Source organism: Phaethon lepturus, unplaced genomic scaffold (assembly GCF_000687285.1).
Source record: "Phaethon lepturus isolate BGI_N335 unplaced genomic scaffold, ASM68728v1 scaffold15842, whole genome shotgun sequence".
In the NCBI taxonomy this organism is placed as follows: domain Eukaryota; kingdom Metazoa; phylum Chordata; class Aves; order Phaethontiformes; family Phaethontidae; genus Phaethon; species Phaethon lepturus.
Window position 1 is genome coordinate 48,956 of NW_010522738.1, and position 17,801 is coordinate 66,756.

Consider the following 17,801-nt stretch of genomic DNA (forward strand, 5'->3'; position numbering starts at 1 on the left):
AATCATCTCCATTCCTCATCCTATATTTAGCCCTGTATTTAGCTACTCTGAATATTGTTAGCCTGGATCCAATTTATTAAGTAATACAGCTTACTCTGTATCCATGAACTGTCTTAATTATTTACCACTCTCCTCATCTTGGTGTCATTTGAAAACTTCCTCAGTAATGATTTTATGTTTTCTTTCAGGTCATTGATAAAAGTGTTATATAGCTCATGGACACAAACCAATCCCTGAAGAACTATGCTGGAAATGCAAATCATTTCTCATTTACAATTACATCAAGAAATATCAGTTAGCCAGTTTTAAATCCACTTAATGTGTGCCATATTGATTTTATATCATTCTAGTTTATTAATCAAAATATCCAGTGGCATAAAATCAAATGCTTTATAGAAAATCTAAATATATGAATTCACCACTATCACTTCGTTAAGCTCAGCTCAAAATAACCCTCCACAATATATCAAATCAGGTTGAACTTCCACTCTTTTTCTCTCTTAAGTGAGGAGGATGTTGTTTTGCAGTAACATTCAATGTATGCACATTATTTTCCCCCAATCCTGTTTGTTTACTCTGAGCAAAGCCATGCATTTAAGTGCAGAGATCTGTTGCTCTTTACAGCTTCAGTTTTCCAAATAATTTTGTTTCTACCCCTCAATCTTTTCTGTACCTGCTTTCCTTCTCTCAATAAGAACTAATCAACATGAGTGCAGCAACACAGAGTAAAAAAATATCTGACTTATAAAATTTGATAAAGAAGTATCAACAACTTTAATTTCTGCAAGCTGGTCTTTTCCTGGAATGGTAGGCAAAGACTGATTTTTAAGCTTAGTTCCAATTAAAGTAGTTTCCCTATTAAGAATATTTTCTGCCAGCTCACCTTAGGAATGCAAAATAATGAAAACTTTGCACAAAACAATGAAACCCTGAACAACAGTTGCACCATCTCAGCAACTCTGGGTCCCTCTCTATTTCCAGCTGATCTCTTGGCTACTATTAAAAAGCATTCTCTTTATTAATATATATGCCTTCATTATTAGCTAAAACCTACTAGATCAGTATTGGAAATCTAATCAATTCTTAGACTAACTAACAACAGTAAAGCATATACAAAAAAGAGGGGGGAAAAAAAATAATGAAGAGCTTTTTACCTGTGGATCTTTGAAATACATTTCATACAACTGAATGGTCCGCCGGCTTGCCTGACTCCCATGATACACAACCACATTCAGCTCTGTCCAGGTGCGGAACTCCCTTTCCCAGTTGGGAATTGTGGACAGTGGTGCAATAACCAAGAAAGGACCATGGATTCCTTTCAAATATATCTCATAGAGAAACGTAATGGACTGGATAGTCTTTCCCAACCCCATTTCATCTGCTAAAATGCAGTTTCGTCTGAAAACAGTAATAAAAACAGTCTGAATGATTTACTCTTAACTTAAAACATAGCAAATCAGTAAGGAGCTAAACTGAATAAAACAGAAATTTCTAGAATGGCAAGTTTACACTAAAAAGACATCATAATCTTTTTGCCTTTTAAATAAACATTATGATTTGTGATGAATAATAAGCACAGATATATCCATTTTATGTACCTCTCAAGTTCACATGGAGGAGGAAGGGGCAGCAGGGGTGTGCACGAACACATATACATACAAAAGCATTTCCCTCAAGAATCTATCTGAAATTAGCTATCTATTCATGTTTTATGTAACGTTATCCACCCAAAATTAGTTTGTATATGACTCCTGCAGCAAAAAATTAGACTTGTAAATAATTCTAAAACCTCACTTTAGAAGGCTGCTTTAAAAGGTTATTTTTTCAAATATAAATTATAAAAGCTTTTCCAAAGTAGGATTTCGCAGTAAGAAGTATTTTACGTACGTGTTGTACCAATTGAAAAGAAGCCAGTTTACTCCCTCCAACTGGTATTCCCTGAGTTTGTTATTGTTTTTATACTCCCTGGAACTCTCTGATTTCTTCCAGTCATCGGCAGGAGGTCGCTCCTGTTTCAAATACAGCAAATCCCATTAGTGGTTTCTGAAAGACCACATTACTTTACTATTTTCAAATAAAATCCTCTATACGGAGCCAATTCTTACCACACGCTCCATTTCTGGCTCCCTAGACATCAGTTTCTCAAATTCTTCGATCTTAGCTTGGTCGATGTCTTGCTTGAGCTCCCAAGTGCTGTCTTCATAAGGAAGCGAACACCATTTCACCAGATAATGTGTTACAGGCTTTGTTAAAGACAAAAATAAGATTATATCACAATTTCAAAGGAATAAAAGTGTAACCATTTTTACAGGAGATCTGCACACCAGATACAGTTCAAAAAGCTTTACCAGTCCTGAATGTCTGAATCAGCCAAAAGGATAAGCAAATAGCAGGCTGACACCTTGACAACTTAACGAAGTAAGATTAAGACGTGGGGAACACAGGCTTACCACCAAAACAAGCACGATACTGCATTTGAAATTACTAAGGTTAGACTAAAATTTAGAAGTAAAACAGTATTTGTTTTCCAACTGTTACAATTTCTATGCTTTACCACATAATTAAACAGTCAACTGTTTTTCCTTATCAATGTCATGAGAAACTTCCCAGCAGGCAACCCAACCACCACCATAGACCAACATGGAAACACTGACAGTATCATTGAAGCTTTCTATTCTCCCAGGACCAAAAGGGAGTCTCCTGGAAGACAAAGTGATCTTGCTCCGCAGAACAAGTGATTAAAAAGTAAGAAACAGTGAATCCAGGACCTCTTCCGCAACAGATAGGCTAAACAATGTCTAAGCTACTATGACATTTAGCTAAGATTCTTGCAATTTTCATTTAAATTCTGTATTACCTGCATAGACTTCATATTTCTACAGTATTAAGTAGCACCTTAGACCTACATATTAGAGGTTATTTTTGTTGGTGGTGTTTGTTTGTTGTTGTTTTATATTTTTTTAGAGATAGGTAATTTAAAAGAATTTTGGAATTCTCATTTAAACCCCTTTATTTTAGGGAAACTGCTATATTAGGGAATGTTTTCTGTAACACGTTCCTATTTTCTACACACACATAGCGTGGTAGCTTCTGAAGTGTGTATTCGCATTTCTAAACAATAAATTCTAAACACAATGTCTATATGACTACAAACACACTAAAAGTTTTGTTTACCTCTCCATTATCATCTGTGCTACGTGAAAAATCCATGATGCGATCAACTTCCACATAATCTGGATTAAAAAGCTCATCATCAATCTGTTCAAGGAGAAAGGCAAAAATGTAAAAGATATCTCTATTAGCCCTTCCTGAGAGGAAAAAAATATATATTTCACCAGGCAGCAATATTTTGGGTCACGGTGACATAGAATTTATATTTGGCAAACTTCAACATGTTAATTGAAATGCTACAATTCAGCAAGATCATTCCCCGTGAGGGAATCAGACTTCTCAGACTTTGTTAACTGGGCCTCTTAATTACTGTGTGAAACCTTTTACTGTGAGAGAATGTTTAAGAATATTTTAAATGAAGTGTGAAATTACAATTCACTAATGAGCAATCGAAAAGGCTTATGGCATGCAATGCATTTAACATTCTTGAAAACTACAGCTTGCAATAAAGAAATTAGAGCCTTGTACACTAAGTGCCTTTGGATTATTTTAACTACAGGAATTGTCTAACGGCTTTATAAGCAAGACTCAAAGATTATTATTTCAAAAACAGAGAAAAAACACTGCATGCATACACAGTTGCTCCAAAAACCGTAATTTGTTTTGTTCTTTCTTATCCCTTCAACAACTTACAGTATTCTCGTGCATACTAAAGTGTTGTGTTTCATATTATACTTTTAAGATTCCCTCTAATAGAAACATCAGACAAAAGGACTAAAGACTATGTAAATTTTGATAGCTTTTTCTAAAACAAGAACAAATGCCAAGTATTTACGATAACTTCTGACCCACCTCAGAAACAGATTAAAAAAAAACAGATTTAAAAAAAAGGAAATTTAAAAAGCAATTCCAGGCATCTTCACTTAGAAAAGATGTTAAATTTTACAACGTTTCTGCTTAATGATATGATATACTGTACTGACTGTTATTCCAAATTTCTATGTATTTACTAACTTCATTAAAAACTCAAATATCAGGAGTCTTGAAAGTTAATTTAATCTAGTTCCTTATGCATTAATACTATAAGATGCAGCTTATTCTTTATAGGCACCACCCTATTTTATAATCATCTCAAAGCATCTTTGGATGCTCTGACGTGGTGTTCATAGATGTCCTATACTCTCCTAAAAACACATCAATTCCTCCTCCCCCAAATTCCTGTTAATTTTATCAGAATATGTCAACCGATGCACTTAATGAGACACCCACAGTGACTTCATGGAAGTTTTCAATTTGCAACAGGTTTTCTTTAGCTTGACTTATATAGTAAAAATAAATATAAATAAATACAGTAACACAGGAACCTGTGTTTTTCTCAAAAGATAGCATTTTACTGAAAGGTAAGTTTTCAGAGACACAGATCAGCAGATCTGGTCTTTTATTGACAGCACCCCTGCCACACTACTGCTTATGGCTCTAAGTGAAATTAAATTGATGATAAAAAGCTTAGAATCCCTAGTGAGCAGCAGTTCATAACGCAGAAAAATGCGATGCATTTTTCTGGCATAATCAGCTCCTGAGAAAAGAGACCTAGTACTGATTCACTAAGAGTCATGCTTACAATGCAAACAACTAACCACTCACTTTAAGAAAAAATGTTATAGTAAAGAAGTATAAAGTCAGGATAGATTACTTGAGTTTCATAAACTTGCAAGACTTGGATCAAGCATGGTTATACTTTATACCAGAATAAATGCTACTAATATATCACACAATTGTTCAAAATTTTCCGCTAGTATACAGAACAGGAATTCATAAGAATATTCCTTAAATACCTAAAACAAACAAACAAAGAAATCGTACTTCTGAAAGGAATTTGTTCTGGCCCTGTTTTGCCTTAAACCGCTTAATCTTCTGCTGAATTCTCTTGTCTTTGTCCAGGTCTTCCACTGATGCCCACTGACAATGAAGGTAAGAACTAGAAGATGAAACAGAAAAATCTTACTCAAAACTGTGCTTCCACTGTGTAACCCTATGTATCCCCCTAGTATAGCTAGGTCTTTCCAGCACGTTGTAGTGCCATGCTTGGAAAACTGGACACTATCTTCTTCATCACAGAAGTTATTAACAAATCATCTTTACTGGAAATAATCATACTTACTAATGGAGACTTGTCAGTAAATAAAAACAACTCCCACTCAAAATTTAAATACATACCTCAAACATTTAGTGTTTGGCACGAAGGTAAGATGATTTTTTTACTTACTTACGCATACCTAAAACATAATTACTATACAAGGCATACTTAAAACATAATTACTATACAAGACATTTATCATAAATGTCACTATTGAACATCATATTCTAGCAAAGTGTAGGGTTTTTAGAAATTCATAAAAACTATGCAAACATTCCAAATGCTAACATGCTATACAGGTTTTTGTGAGAACAGCACTGCAATTACAAGTCACATGTAAGTCAACTGAAGTGTTAACACTGATGAAAGAAAAGAAGAACCCTTGTAAATGCAGTTCCATGGTAATAATTCATCTTTAAGAAAACACAAAGTAAGGAGCAGCATCTGTGCCAAAATGGCTAGTCCCACTTTATAAATCTAGAGTCTACCAAAAGGTGTATTGCTAAGAAGTCTAAGATATGAATAGTTTATACAAAAATTACATGCCAATGTAATAAAACTAAACAAAGCTTAATTAAGATATTAAACATCATGCCATAATCAATATAGTGCAAAGGGTACAAAGGTGGCAGCATATTTAAAGTGAAGCCAACTATCTGCAGTTAGCTGCAAGAAACTCACTTTTAAGTGACTTTCTGCCTCTCAGATGGAAACTTTGCTAAAATTAAACAAGATATGTTATTTTTCTAAAAGAAAAATTAGCTTATCCAGCCGTGAAGTGTCTTATTTTAAATACTGAGTGCACTGCAGTTTCAGAGCCCTCACTACTATTACATCCCTCTTACGGAGGGGCAGCTATCTGCTGGAGTATTGGAAGCCATCTCATTTGTTATCTTAGACATTTCGTTGAACACAAATCCTGTGTCTGAAACAATGTTAAAGGTTATTTTTGAGTAGTTCACAGGCACCTTACTCTATGGTTGCAGTTTGATCTACACAGCTACATACATATGTGCTCATGAATCTGCATGCATAAATGAGCCTTAGATTAACGTTTTTAATAGCAGAGCAATTTTATCTATGGATTTCATTTTGGAGAGAACACAAATTAAGACGACACTATCAAACCTACCACCACCAATGCAAGGTATTTCCTGGTTTATTTGCCACTGTTTTGGATTAAACATTAGAAATGTCTGAAGTTGGATAGTAACAGTTGTATCAGTTACAAAACCAATTTTTACAAACTATCTGGAAATTACATGAACTTAAAGATAGTAATCAAACCTATAACTTTACTTACAAGTTTTTGTACTTTACATAGAATTCCTCTATTTCTACCTCCTCTCCATTCTCCATCTATAAGAAAAAGAATTTTTGAAATGTGAGTTAAACCACTAAACAGCCCAATTTAGTTAATGATTAAAACTAACTGAAATACAGAATACGGTCCCCACATAAGAGAGACAAATGGAGGTGTAGGAAAGCGTTCGTGGGGGGAGGCCATGGGCGAGGAGTTTCCTCCAGCAGCTTACCCAAGTACATAGTGCACTGCTTACTACAACTTCCAAGACATGAATCATTTGAACTCCTCCCTAACCACATGCAGCTTCATTCACAACCTCACCCCAAATCTGGCTTTCTGCCAAACCCACAGTGTTAAGTAGAAGCCAAGTGTACCATTTTCTCAGGCAGCAGCCAATTAGCAACTGCACTCCTGAATGCCATATGTATTATTTTTGGCTGGCTCATGGCAACTTTACATTGTGGGTTTTGTAATGTTTTAAAAAAGAGTTTTAAAGGGGGTTTATTCCTCCATATAGTTAATAACTCCAAACAAGAAGCCATATAAAACTAAACCTTATACCTCTGCTAGAATTTTAGTGCATCAGTGTTCATGGCTTTAGTTTTACTCAATGGTGCAATTAAATTCACTCAGGCAAGATGTCTCACATACAGAGCAGCCAAATTAAATTAACACCCAAAAACTACATTTAAAGCAAGGTTAAAGTTGTGATATAAACCAGCAAAACCAAGGGCATTCAGTGCTATGGGTTGAGACTACCCTTAACTCATCCCTAGTGCCAAAGTATTGCATAACATATGGCATGTAATACTTTGTTGAATTACTTCTGAACCCAGCCATAGGACAAACTAAGGACAGTGCACCAGACACACGCTTAGAATTCAGTTTGTGTCACAACATTAATGGTTTGTGTTTGCTAATGAACTTTGGAACAATTTTAAACAGAAGAGGATTTTTTAGTTTACATACTTCATCAGGGACAATAACATCTGTAATAAATACCGTATGTAGTGCTAAACAGACAAAACTGTTGACCCCTGTGTAAATCAACATCCTCTATCTTTTTGATATATAAAAAAGAGGAAAAAAAATAATATATATGTATAAAGATACTATTCTAAAGCTAGAGGATGAATTGTCACCTTCCAAATTCTCTCTCAAAAAAAAGTTGCTGGCTAGACATTCCTTCCACAGCAGTGCAATTAAAGAACAACAGTAGCAGCTGCATTAAACTCTGGTGTAGCACGGTAAAGAAAAAGTTAATGCATTTCCAACCCCTAATTTACATACTATTCCTTCTCTTCCAAGATCAGCAAGGGATTTTATTGTTTTAGCATTTATATCACTACAGTCTGCTTGTGTTCCTTCCTAGAGAGAGGAGCAACACCAGCTTCCACCTAGCTCTCCCTGAAGAAATGGAAGATGATGAGGTATTCCTGGGGCTACTTCTAATCTTCTTGAATCCTCTGTTGAAGAAGATAATCTATGCCCTAACCCTAAATATAGGGAATGAACTTCTCTGTCACTTACAAAGATACTGTCAAAAGAATTTGAAGACTTCTTTTTTAAACAAAAAATTTAAAAGGGAGTATTTATCAAGAAGGTATTCATATTTAGAGATTGAAACTGTATTAAAAAAAAGATTAAAGCATGGAGATCCCAGTATCTGAATCTATTCACTGTCCTGAGGCAAAATTGGTCTTAAGAAATCATCCCTAATTTTACAACCTTTACTTTTTTTATTTTCTGAAATGTATTATGGCGAAATCTCTTTGACGAGTTTTAAATCAGAATCCTGTGACATACATCAATCTTATAATGACAACATGGTTAAATACCTTTATATAAAGGTTTTATATTAGCCAATTTAATTCCCCTCAACAGCATTTCAGTCAACTATGTTTTCTGTCAACTGCCAACTTAATAATTTAAAATGTAATCTTGATAAATCCTGTAACTCTCATGAGTAAAATGTACTGTTGTACTGTCTAATAGGCAGTAACTCGTCTGTGTTATTATATGGTCTATGAGCATGCATCAAAGAGTCAACTAAATAGAAAGTATTTAGGAAAAAATCTTTTTTAAATCTTACTCTGGCATTCAGGCTTACGGCCAAAAAAAAATTCTAATCAAGTTATGATTACCAGCACGCAAGTAGAGCTTAACAATACATCAGTTTAGGATATATGAGACAGAAGGTTACGCCGCCTTTGATGTCACTGTCCAACCCCCACTACATGTACGGTTACGTTAACCAAGTAAAAAGGTGAGACGTTTATGTAAAATAGTCCCAAAACTGATTACACAGACATCCTAAAATAGCGCGTGGCAGACGTGGGCAAGGGAGGACACTTCAAATTATCATCGCCCAGTTGCAACCGCAATAGACAATCTGATCCACAGTCTGCAGATAATTGAAGAAATAAATGATCCCTTCCTTGAAGCAAATATTTAGGAGCACATAATTGTTTACTGCCATTGCCACAGAAGTGATACAGTAATACCTGCTAATGCAAAAGTTATTTGCACAAGCCGCCTGGGTATAGAGACAAGAGCAAGCTTAACTACTACAACAACAACAAAAACAACTCCCCCAAAAAACCTCACACCAAAAAAAATCCAGAAATACCAACTGCTAGAAAAATAACAGACAAGAACACATTAATAACAGATCCAAAGCAACACATAAAAACCAATCACCTCAACTGATACACAGCACTGGATTGTAAACTCATCAGTTTGTGGAAGAGATACTGGCATTTGTACACAGTTCAATTAGATATAATCCTCACCACGTATTGGTAGGCAAAAGGATAAATTCAGATGTGTAACACGCAGGTATAATGTTCTACAGACTCCACATCTTTCCATAATATGTGCTATACATGCTGAATGCCATAGTTCGTTCTAGCCATTCCTTTTCAAATTAAGGAGCAGAAATTCAAAGGGGACTGAAGCTGGCCAAGAAAATAATTAGAAAAATGAAAAATTTCCACATACAAACTTAAGATGTCAGGACCGTGATGATTGGGAAAGAGAGCGACACATGTACCTAACACTTTCTGCAAGAAGAGTATTCGACAACTCAAAATTCCATGTGAAAAACAACAGGGAAAAACACTGCCTTTTATACTTGAAGCATGAACTAAAGCAATTTCTACCTTTTATTCTGTACACTTCAAAAAATGGTTGCAAGTACAGTTGCTGTATCGTATTTTGTAGCTCCAAAACAAGGCTAAGGCTATTTTTGAGAAAACCAGCATAATTTTATGGTAAGAATACTGCTCCAAAAGCATATTCATTACCTCATGTCCTTTACTTGAACACAACATCTTTGTTACAACCTAATCCACTGAAAGGTTTCCTAGTGAAGTCGCTCCTCATGTTTATTTTATGCACTGATCCTGATCGCAGTAATTTTACTTTGATTAGTAATCTAACAACCAGGGTTTTGATGACGTTAGTAAGAGTGTAAAAGACCTTTAATAAAAGCACAGTTGGATACTTCGGATGTTAATATTTAACATCCTGAATTCTTTTTTTTTGTTTTCTTGTTTTTTTTTTTAGTTTTGGAAAGGAGGACTGGGGAGAAGAGCAGGGAAAGAAGAGACACCCCTCAAACCTGCAAATACAATCCATAAAAAACATTAAAGAAAGAGCTCAAAATAGAGCTTGCCTCCAGCAGGGCTTGCAATCAAAGACATGTAGGCAGCAGACCAACCACTTCCCACAAACTGCAGCAAAATACACACTCCCCACGAGTAATCACACCTTTGTTTGCAGGGGAGAGGAAGAAGAGAAGAATAATTGGTGAAAAACAGCTTCCAGTGTAGAGACATTTATGAAAAGACCACATTCTCCTCTCCTACCTAGTAGACCATCAGGACAACTAATTACTGAGTTTATATTACATCAAGTTTATCCGAAAAATAAACCTATGGTTTGAAATACAAAATGTAGCTCTAAACTTCAAAAAAAGCCCTAGAGGTTTTGTGCTGTGAAAGCTGCAGAAACAGGTCAAATTCAGTCACAGCCAGTCATGACATTGCATGAATTTAGGTTTACAAAGCTGTTAATGATGTTATGACAGAAATAATAAAATTAAAAAAAACAACACAAAAATCCCCACCCCCAAAGCCAAAACACCACAACAATAAAAATAAAATCCATGAATAAAGGCAACTTTCCCTCCTCCAATTTGAAAATTAACACTTTGAGGAAAAGAATTATTTCTCGTTAACTAAGATCAACATTGAGTACCATATCTATATTCATCAGACAGTTTTCTGCCCAACTGCAGAACAAGTCAGAGAATTAGCTACACAAGAGTCTATAAAATATAGTAATGCACTTTTTGGAACAAGTTCTTTTCTACTTCCTACTCAGAGTTTAATAGTTTGGTAATGCAAAGGCCAATCAAGTTGTGAAGCAGATTAAAAGAAGCTGTATGGAAAATAAGAACATAACTAGCAACCAGGGCAGAATTAAGAGAACCACACTTAACTAAAGGGAGTGTTAGATAGCGACAAGGAAGATATTAAGCACCTGTATATGTAACATTCTTGATCACACAGTAAAGCTGCTTTAGCTGCTAAGAACAACCACTATCAAAAGATGCAAAAATTATGGGCAAGGATTTTTCTTTACTAGAAAAGGCAGAAATTTAGGATGCAGGAGAGTTCTCTCACTCCTCAACCTCCCATGAAACATCATTCTGAAGTGAAGAGCACCGCAGATTTTGCCCAGGTATGTATATTTGCAAAAATCAAAATTCTTATCCGAAAAAACACAAGAAAAGAGCAGACAACTAAAAAAGTAATCCATTTTGTGTATGTCTATCCAAAGGCATGTTAAATACCATCTAAACACTTTCAGGGAACCTGCTTTATTCAATGGAACAGATTTTGAATTTGGAATATCCAAGGTATTGTAAGAACTTAATAGGTGCTTCAGCAGAGATGTGCTTAACCTATTTAAAAATATAGGGGGAAGGGATTTTGTTTAGTTTTACCTTTTTCTTGACTGAACGGCTACTCATGATTTTCTCCACAACAGGGCCTTCAGCATCAGCGGATTCCTACATTGTAAATACCATACAAGAGTTATGGCAGTGCATCTTTGTTACTTAGAAGACTTTCTTCATTAGAAAAACTTCAAATTATTTTTTTGCAACAGGAGTTTAATACACAGGAGGACTTTCTCCCCCTGAGCATGAGAACTGAAAGGATTCAAATAGATTTAATACCATAATAAAGGATTGAAGGATACTTCTTTAAGCCTGTTTTTAAGAGCTAACACAACTCTAGCTCTCTCAGTAAGGCTGGCATGTACAGATACACAGATGTAACTACACAGGCTGTTCACCTCTCCTAAAACAACACGTTTTCAACTCTATGCAGTCTAAGTATTAGAAGATGTTCAAAAACTCTAGTTGGCTGTGTAAGCGTCCACAGAAGAGCTATCAAGATTGCCTGTGATTCTCTACTACATTAATTCACTATTACAACTGCAGGCAAACCTACGAAATTTTCCTTATGATATGACACAATTAACAATGGAGATCACATACAGTATTTCACAGGGCTTAACAAATTGCCAAATGAAATACCAAAGAACATGTATATATGCTCCAATAGGTCATCAGTTAGTTAAGTGAAGTAGTTCTTTGAAAAAGCACTACAAAACAATGAGATTGTTGCAACAGTCATTCCTACATTATTACCCCTCATCTTATTCAACTATTTTATCCATCATTTACATTGCACAGAGAATAAAGTGTACCCTGCTGGGTATTACAAGGCAGTAATTTCATAAAGGGGTTCTTATGGTGCCTAGCAGCAGGGGACAAGCTTGAGTGGTTTATTAAAGTCACAGAAGCCAGACCACTGAATTCACAGAAGTAAATTCAAGACTCCTACCAATCCAGTTTAGGTTTCCTTTAGGTAGAGACCATTAATGTCAAAGAACTGTCAAACTGCATTCAGCAGCTTGTAAGCAAAGTCATGAATTAATATATTCTTTAAGAAGGTAAAAAGCTAATGCCTTCTGGCACACTGTGCCAACCATGGCTGAATATCATTCAGGAAAACTTTGCATGCTGCAGTTACAGCCACCTTTCCAGTCCGTTCGTATCTGACCTGTTGCTCTGACTGAGAAGTATTCGAAGGAGAGTCTCTTCCAGCAGCATCAGCATCATCAGCCTCCTCATCTGAAATCTTGAACTCCAGGTCTTCTGTGTAACGCTTCCTCTTCACCTGCCTGCTGGAGCGTCGCTTCTAAACAGAAAGCATTGATATTTTTCATGAGAAACAAAACCAATAAGCAGCAGAATATCTGAGAAAACTTCTTTGTGCTTCTCAAATACACTAGTGTGTGGTGAATGCTACTATTTTTACAGCACCCGGGTAGAAATAGTGGAATCGACACACAACTATTTTAAATTCCTGCCTGTCAGCTGCTCTTAAATTCTGTTAAAAACAAACAAAAAAACCCCACCAACCAAACAACAACAACCAACCAAACAAAAAAACCCACTTCATGCTTGTTCCAAGTTGGGAAGTGGCATTTTGGTTTTTTTTGGGTTTTTTTTTTTTTTTTTTTTTTTTTTTAGCATTACTAAAATCACGTTGGAAATTTAGAGAGCCTATCTCAGAAAGCAATTAAAAACCAAGAAGTTGCACCTCAGTTCACATCTACGACAAACTTTGACAGATGGCCAATGCAGGAACCAAACACCATCCTTCTGCAGAATGGCCCACAGTGTTGCTAAGCAGGGACAACAGACTTTCTTGCTCTCCCCATCCGCCCAGTTGTACCCAGATTATCATGTAGGGGAAATAAAATGAAATACAATTTCCTCACTCTACTGACCCAGCACTGTTCAGAAGAACATCCTGCAGCACAGCACGGGAAACGACCCCAAACTAATAGACGAGAGTGAAAAACCTGAACCACCCCAAATTGAAAACATGGTTTCTGTGTCCCCGTACCCTCATCTCCAGGATGAGAAAAAGCTTCAGAGAAACTGCGGAAAACTATCTGTAAAATACACAAGCACACATTTGACAGAATTTGCAACTTGGCAGTCAGTGCCAGACACCATTTTCTGCAACAATAAAATTGAAAATTACCAGATAGTCTACATGAGGTTATATATTTTGAAAAGCTGAAACCATATGCTGTTGAAGGAAACTGTCAGCTGAGCATCAAGTATCTCAATGGACTGATGTATATATTAAAAAAAAAAAAAAAAGATGTTGAATATCAACTGTTAAAAACACATCTTTAAGAATTTAAGAATTATGAAGCATGAATAATACTCCTTATTTTTATATCTTTCTCAGCTTAACACACATCTTCACTGGTACATGCAAATACTTATGTAGCTTGTTTAACAGATCTATGCACTCAGGTCTGTGAATGTACATAGACAAAGTCAAATATTTACTTTTAGATAGTTAATCATACTTTTTAAAGCACAAATATCTGATGCACGTCACAAAATTAGAAATAGTTTCTTTAACTGAAAACAAAATTTTTGAGCCAAGGTTAAGTTTACACCACCCTTTTTAACAAAGGTGATGTGGCTTCTACTTTTAACATACTAACTTCTGTGTGATCTCCCAAAACTGTAACAATATTTTTATACTTGAAAATAGATACCACTTGGCAAATTTACACCCTCATTTCCATAATCACTAATGGGAAAAATCCCAATTTTATTTTGGCTCAATAGGTAAGTCGTACCATTATTTTTGGTGGGCCCCCCCCCAATCTCTTCCTCCATTTTCCTAATAGAAAGGATGCCTAAAAAAAAGGATTACCTAATGGTAATCCTCTATTCAATTTTTATTGACTTGGTTAGCTTCCTGTTTCCTCTAACGTCCACATGAGGCTTTGCAATTGTTATGCATTGCTGTCAGAAACTGTGCATACATTTACCTGCATCTGATTATCTTTTACACATTAACTGATCTATAGGTGGAAAGGTGAGTTAACAGGCTTGATAATGGAATATAAAAAAATCTATATGGTAACACACAAAAGTAAGTACATTTACTCTTTAAGGATAACAATGTATCACTTTGTGCATTATTATATAACAGCATTACAGAAGACTCAGTATTTAACACTAAGAATACAACAGTGTTTTAGACAACTGTGTAGTATCAGTCTCAGTTGGGAAACACATTAACAAGTTTATTAATTCTAGCTGTCCTAGTGTGTATGGTTGTGGCACTTCCCTAAGTTTCCACAAAGAAGTGTGCTCGCAGTATAACATGCGCAGTTCAAGAAAGCATTAAGAAAACAAAAATTGCCCGAAATACTGTATTCTATATAATTAATAAGTGATACAAATACCCTAACAAAAAGAAATATTTTAAATGTAAAATTTATCACCCAATTGGGTTTCACAAACAGAAAGTTTTGTCCCACTAAACTGAAAACAAGCAAAACATGGACATATATTGAACTGTAGACAGAATCATCTGCAAATTAACACAAAAAACCATCAGCCCCAAAAGTTTCTTCTACATCTTTTGTCAACACCATTAATCAGGCTAAGAGAGACTTGCAGCACAGTACAGAGAACTTAATTTTACAAGCTTTTTAACCTTTGCATGGTATATCTCAACATTTCCAATTCAGAATACATGGCTGGCATGAATCAGAACTAACGCTCTTTTCTGTTGCTGCTTTTGTTTTTAACTAGAACACATTAGATTGCTCACAATTCATTATACCCTACATCCTTCTGGAAAATAGCAAGAGGGAAGGCAAAAATGATGTTTGTGTTAGGACACTGCTGTTTGCCAACGTTTTCATCAGGCTGCTTTGACCATTCTCAAGTGATCGCCGGTCTCGACGTCTCTCATAACTAGAAGCAACATATCCACCACCTGATATGCAACGGATGAGTGTAATGGATGTTAGTAATATCGGCATGGCTATTAAGGAGTCTCCTACTTTCTCCATTACAATTTGGTTCTGTCACTTCATGAGGGCGTTCTTAATTTTACTGCCCACTCTGGCCACTGCCAGCAGAAGCAAGCCAGGAGCTGGTCACTTCTTAACATGGCTAATGACAGAGCACACAAAAGTTGTCACATATGCTGTTTCTATTTCCAAATTTTCTTCACATGAAATAAAGTTTGGACAGAAAGTGATAGATGCGCAGTGGTCAAGAGAAATTATCCATGTTAGCCAATGACTGTCAGTCCTGCAAAAAAAATGGCCCTTCATCCATTGAAGCAGTATAGTTACAAGTCTCTGACATGCACGTTTCCGACATCCTGCTTTGCTGTGTCTTATTCTTGATTTCAGAAGGTTTGCAAAAGCCAATGCAAGAAGAAACATGAGGCTTATAAGCAAGACCTCATAATGGTACATTAAGTCTAACAGAGCAGAAAATTCAGCACCGTAATTGCAACAGTAATGGAAGAGAATACATGAAAACTCAGCTGCACTGCACACGTATCTGCAGGTAACAAGACTGTAAAGCAAAATTATGATGAGAAATACTTGTTTTAGTAAAATATTCACCACGATGATTTCCATTTCTCACCTTCTTGGTACGTCATTCCAAACAACACAGAAAATACCCAAATACTTGTATCTCTGCAACAAAGCCTGTGAAAACTACCGTGTTACACATCTACATTGCCAAAGGCTACAGTGAACTTGAAAGATAGCATTACCTGAACCCCGGGGTCATCTTCATCTTCAGGATGAGGTGATGGTGGCGGAGTTTTTTCCAAATCTGAGTTTTCAGAACCTTCCTTTCCCTTGTTAACCTTTTTCTTCGCAGCACTAGTTTCTGAATCTGATTTCTTGTTACTGAAACAGAGATACTTTTAATCAATATTTGTACAAAAATGTAAGAAAAAAGTGCTTAACAAAACAGTCTGCGAGATGTTTATTTTCAGTGACTTCATTATTTTCAACTACCTTCCTTACTTAAGTATTTAAACATAACTGTAAAATCAATGATGCAGAGGCCATCCCTATACATTTCCCATTCCTTAACAACGGACACTTCACTTCTCTCCTTCAAGATCTTCGACAGCGGCAGTGAATATGTATTCAACAAGAAACTAAAAGTGAGATTGGAAAGGAAGAGCTGCTCTCTTCAAAACCTGCACTTTCTGAAAGTGGTGTTTGAGCAACCTAACACATGTGAAGAGAAAGAGAATTACGTATGCACTTGTCTTGATATTAACCATGCAGACTAGGTGAGCAGAACCAGAGAAAGCATTACCAAAACAAAGGACCAAATGAGAAAATTAATTTTCTTCTGCCATCCCTGCTACTTCCAAGCAGGAAAAGTGCTTTTGTGTCAGTTCTGAAGGCACCCATGAAGTCTCAATACATGCAACTGCAGCTTGGGGGAGGAACCAGCTGGAATCTCAGCATCTATACGATACTAGAAAGCTATATCCACTGATGGTAGAGAAAGGTTTTGGGGATTCTTTCTGCCCCTCTTCCCCCATGAAAATGTTCACCAGCTGAAGAGCTGGGACTCCAATCTCTCCAGCTGCACTCAGAGGCCCAGAAATAGGTGACGATGCACATACCAAAATCCAGTTTTAAATAACATCATCACCAAATCATGCACCGAGATGATCTTCAGCACGGCGGGGGTGAAATTTTTAAATGGCAGTGAAGCATCATCGACGGTACAAGTTAGTAATCTTAAGCACATTTAGCCTTTGAGACTCACGTGGGTTTTTGCTAGTCTTTTTCCCCCTCTGTGGTCAGCCCCCCCCAGCCTGTTACCGATTTGACAGGCTGGTTGTGGAAAGTTGCAGAGACGCTGAAGAGTGGAGCAGAGCTATGCACCACTACCCAGCAAACAGCGAACCCGAGTCGCCAAGCAGCACGTCAGGCACTTTTATACGGCTTCTGCACCTCAATGCCTTAATTTCATAGCCGGTACACTGCCTGGGATTTGTTTTTCCTTGATAACCCCCAGCCTTGTAACTTCTCAAACAAGCACCAGCTTTAAGCTTGTTCATTTTGACCAGCGCATATTTCAGACCTGTAATTTAAAATTCCCAAATACGGTTACACGTCGCTTCGGGACAGGGACGACTCGGCTGTGGCATGACCCTCTTGCAGCCTGTGTTTAAACTAAACTTACAAAAATAAAATTTACCACTGAAAAGACCGGGAGTTTTGGCAATGAATTGGTATTATTGTGAAATTACAGGGCGCGACACAGCTTGCCTCACGATCCCCCCGCCCCGA

General features: G+C 36.4%; 1 protein-coding gene across 1 annotated transcript in view; it reads right to left on the minus strand.

The window, feature by feature from the left end:
* LOC104616784 (chromodomain-helicase-DNA-binding protein 7) overlaps window positions 1–17,569 on the minus strand; it is a 52,689-nt gene extending 35,120 nt beyond the window's left edge. The window contains exons 1-10 of the mRNA XM_010281910.1: window positions 17,400–17,569; window positions 16,253–16,391; window positions 12,692–12,829; window positions 11,566–11,631; window positions 6,552–6,607; window positions 4,975–5,089; window positions 3,175–3,258; window positions 2,106–2,243; window positions 1,888–2,009; window positions 1,155–1,398 (exon numbers count right to left, since the gene is read on the minus strand). Coding sequence (XP_010280212.1) covers window positions 1,155–1,398; window positions 1,888–2,009; window positions 2,106–2,243; window positions 3,175–3,258; window positions 4,975–5,089; window positions 6,552–6,607; window positions 11,566–11,631; window positions 12,692–12,829; window positions 16,253–16,391; window positions 17,400–17,569 — 1,272 coding nt within the window. The remainder of the gene's footprint in view (window positions 1–1,154; window positions 1,399–1,887; window positions 2,010–2,105; window positions 2,244–3,174; window positions 3,259–4,974; window positions 5,090–6,551; window positions 6,608–11,565; window positions 11,632–12,691; window positions 12,830–16,252; window positions 16,392–17,399) is intronic.
* Window positions 17,570–17,801: the final 232 nt, after the last annotated feature.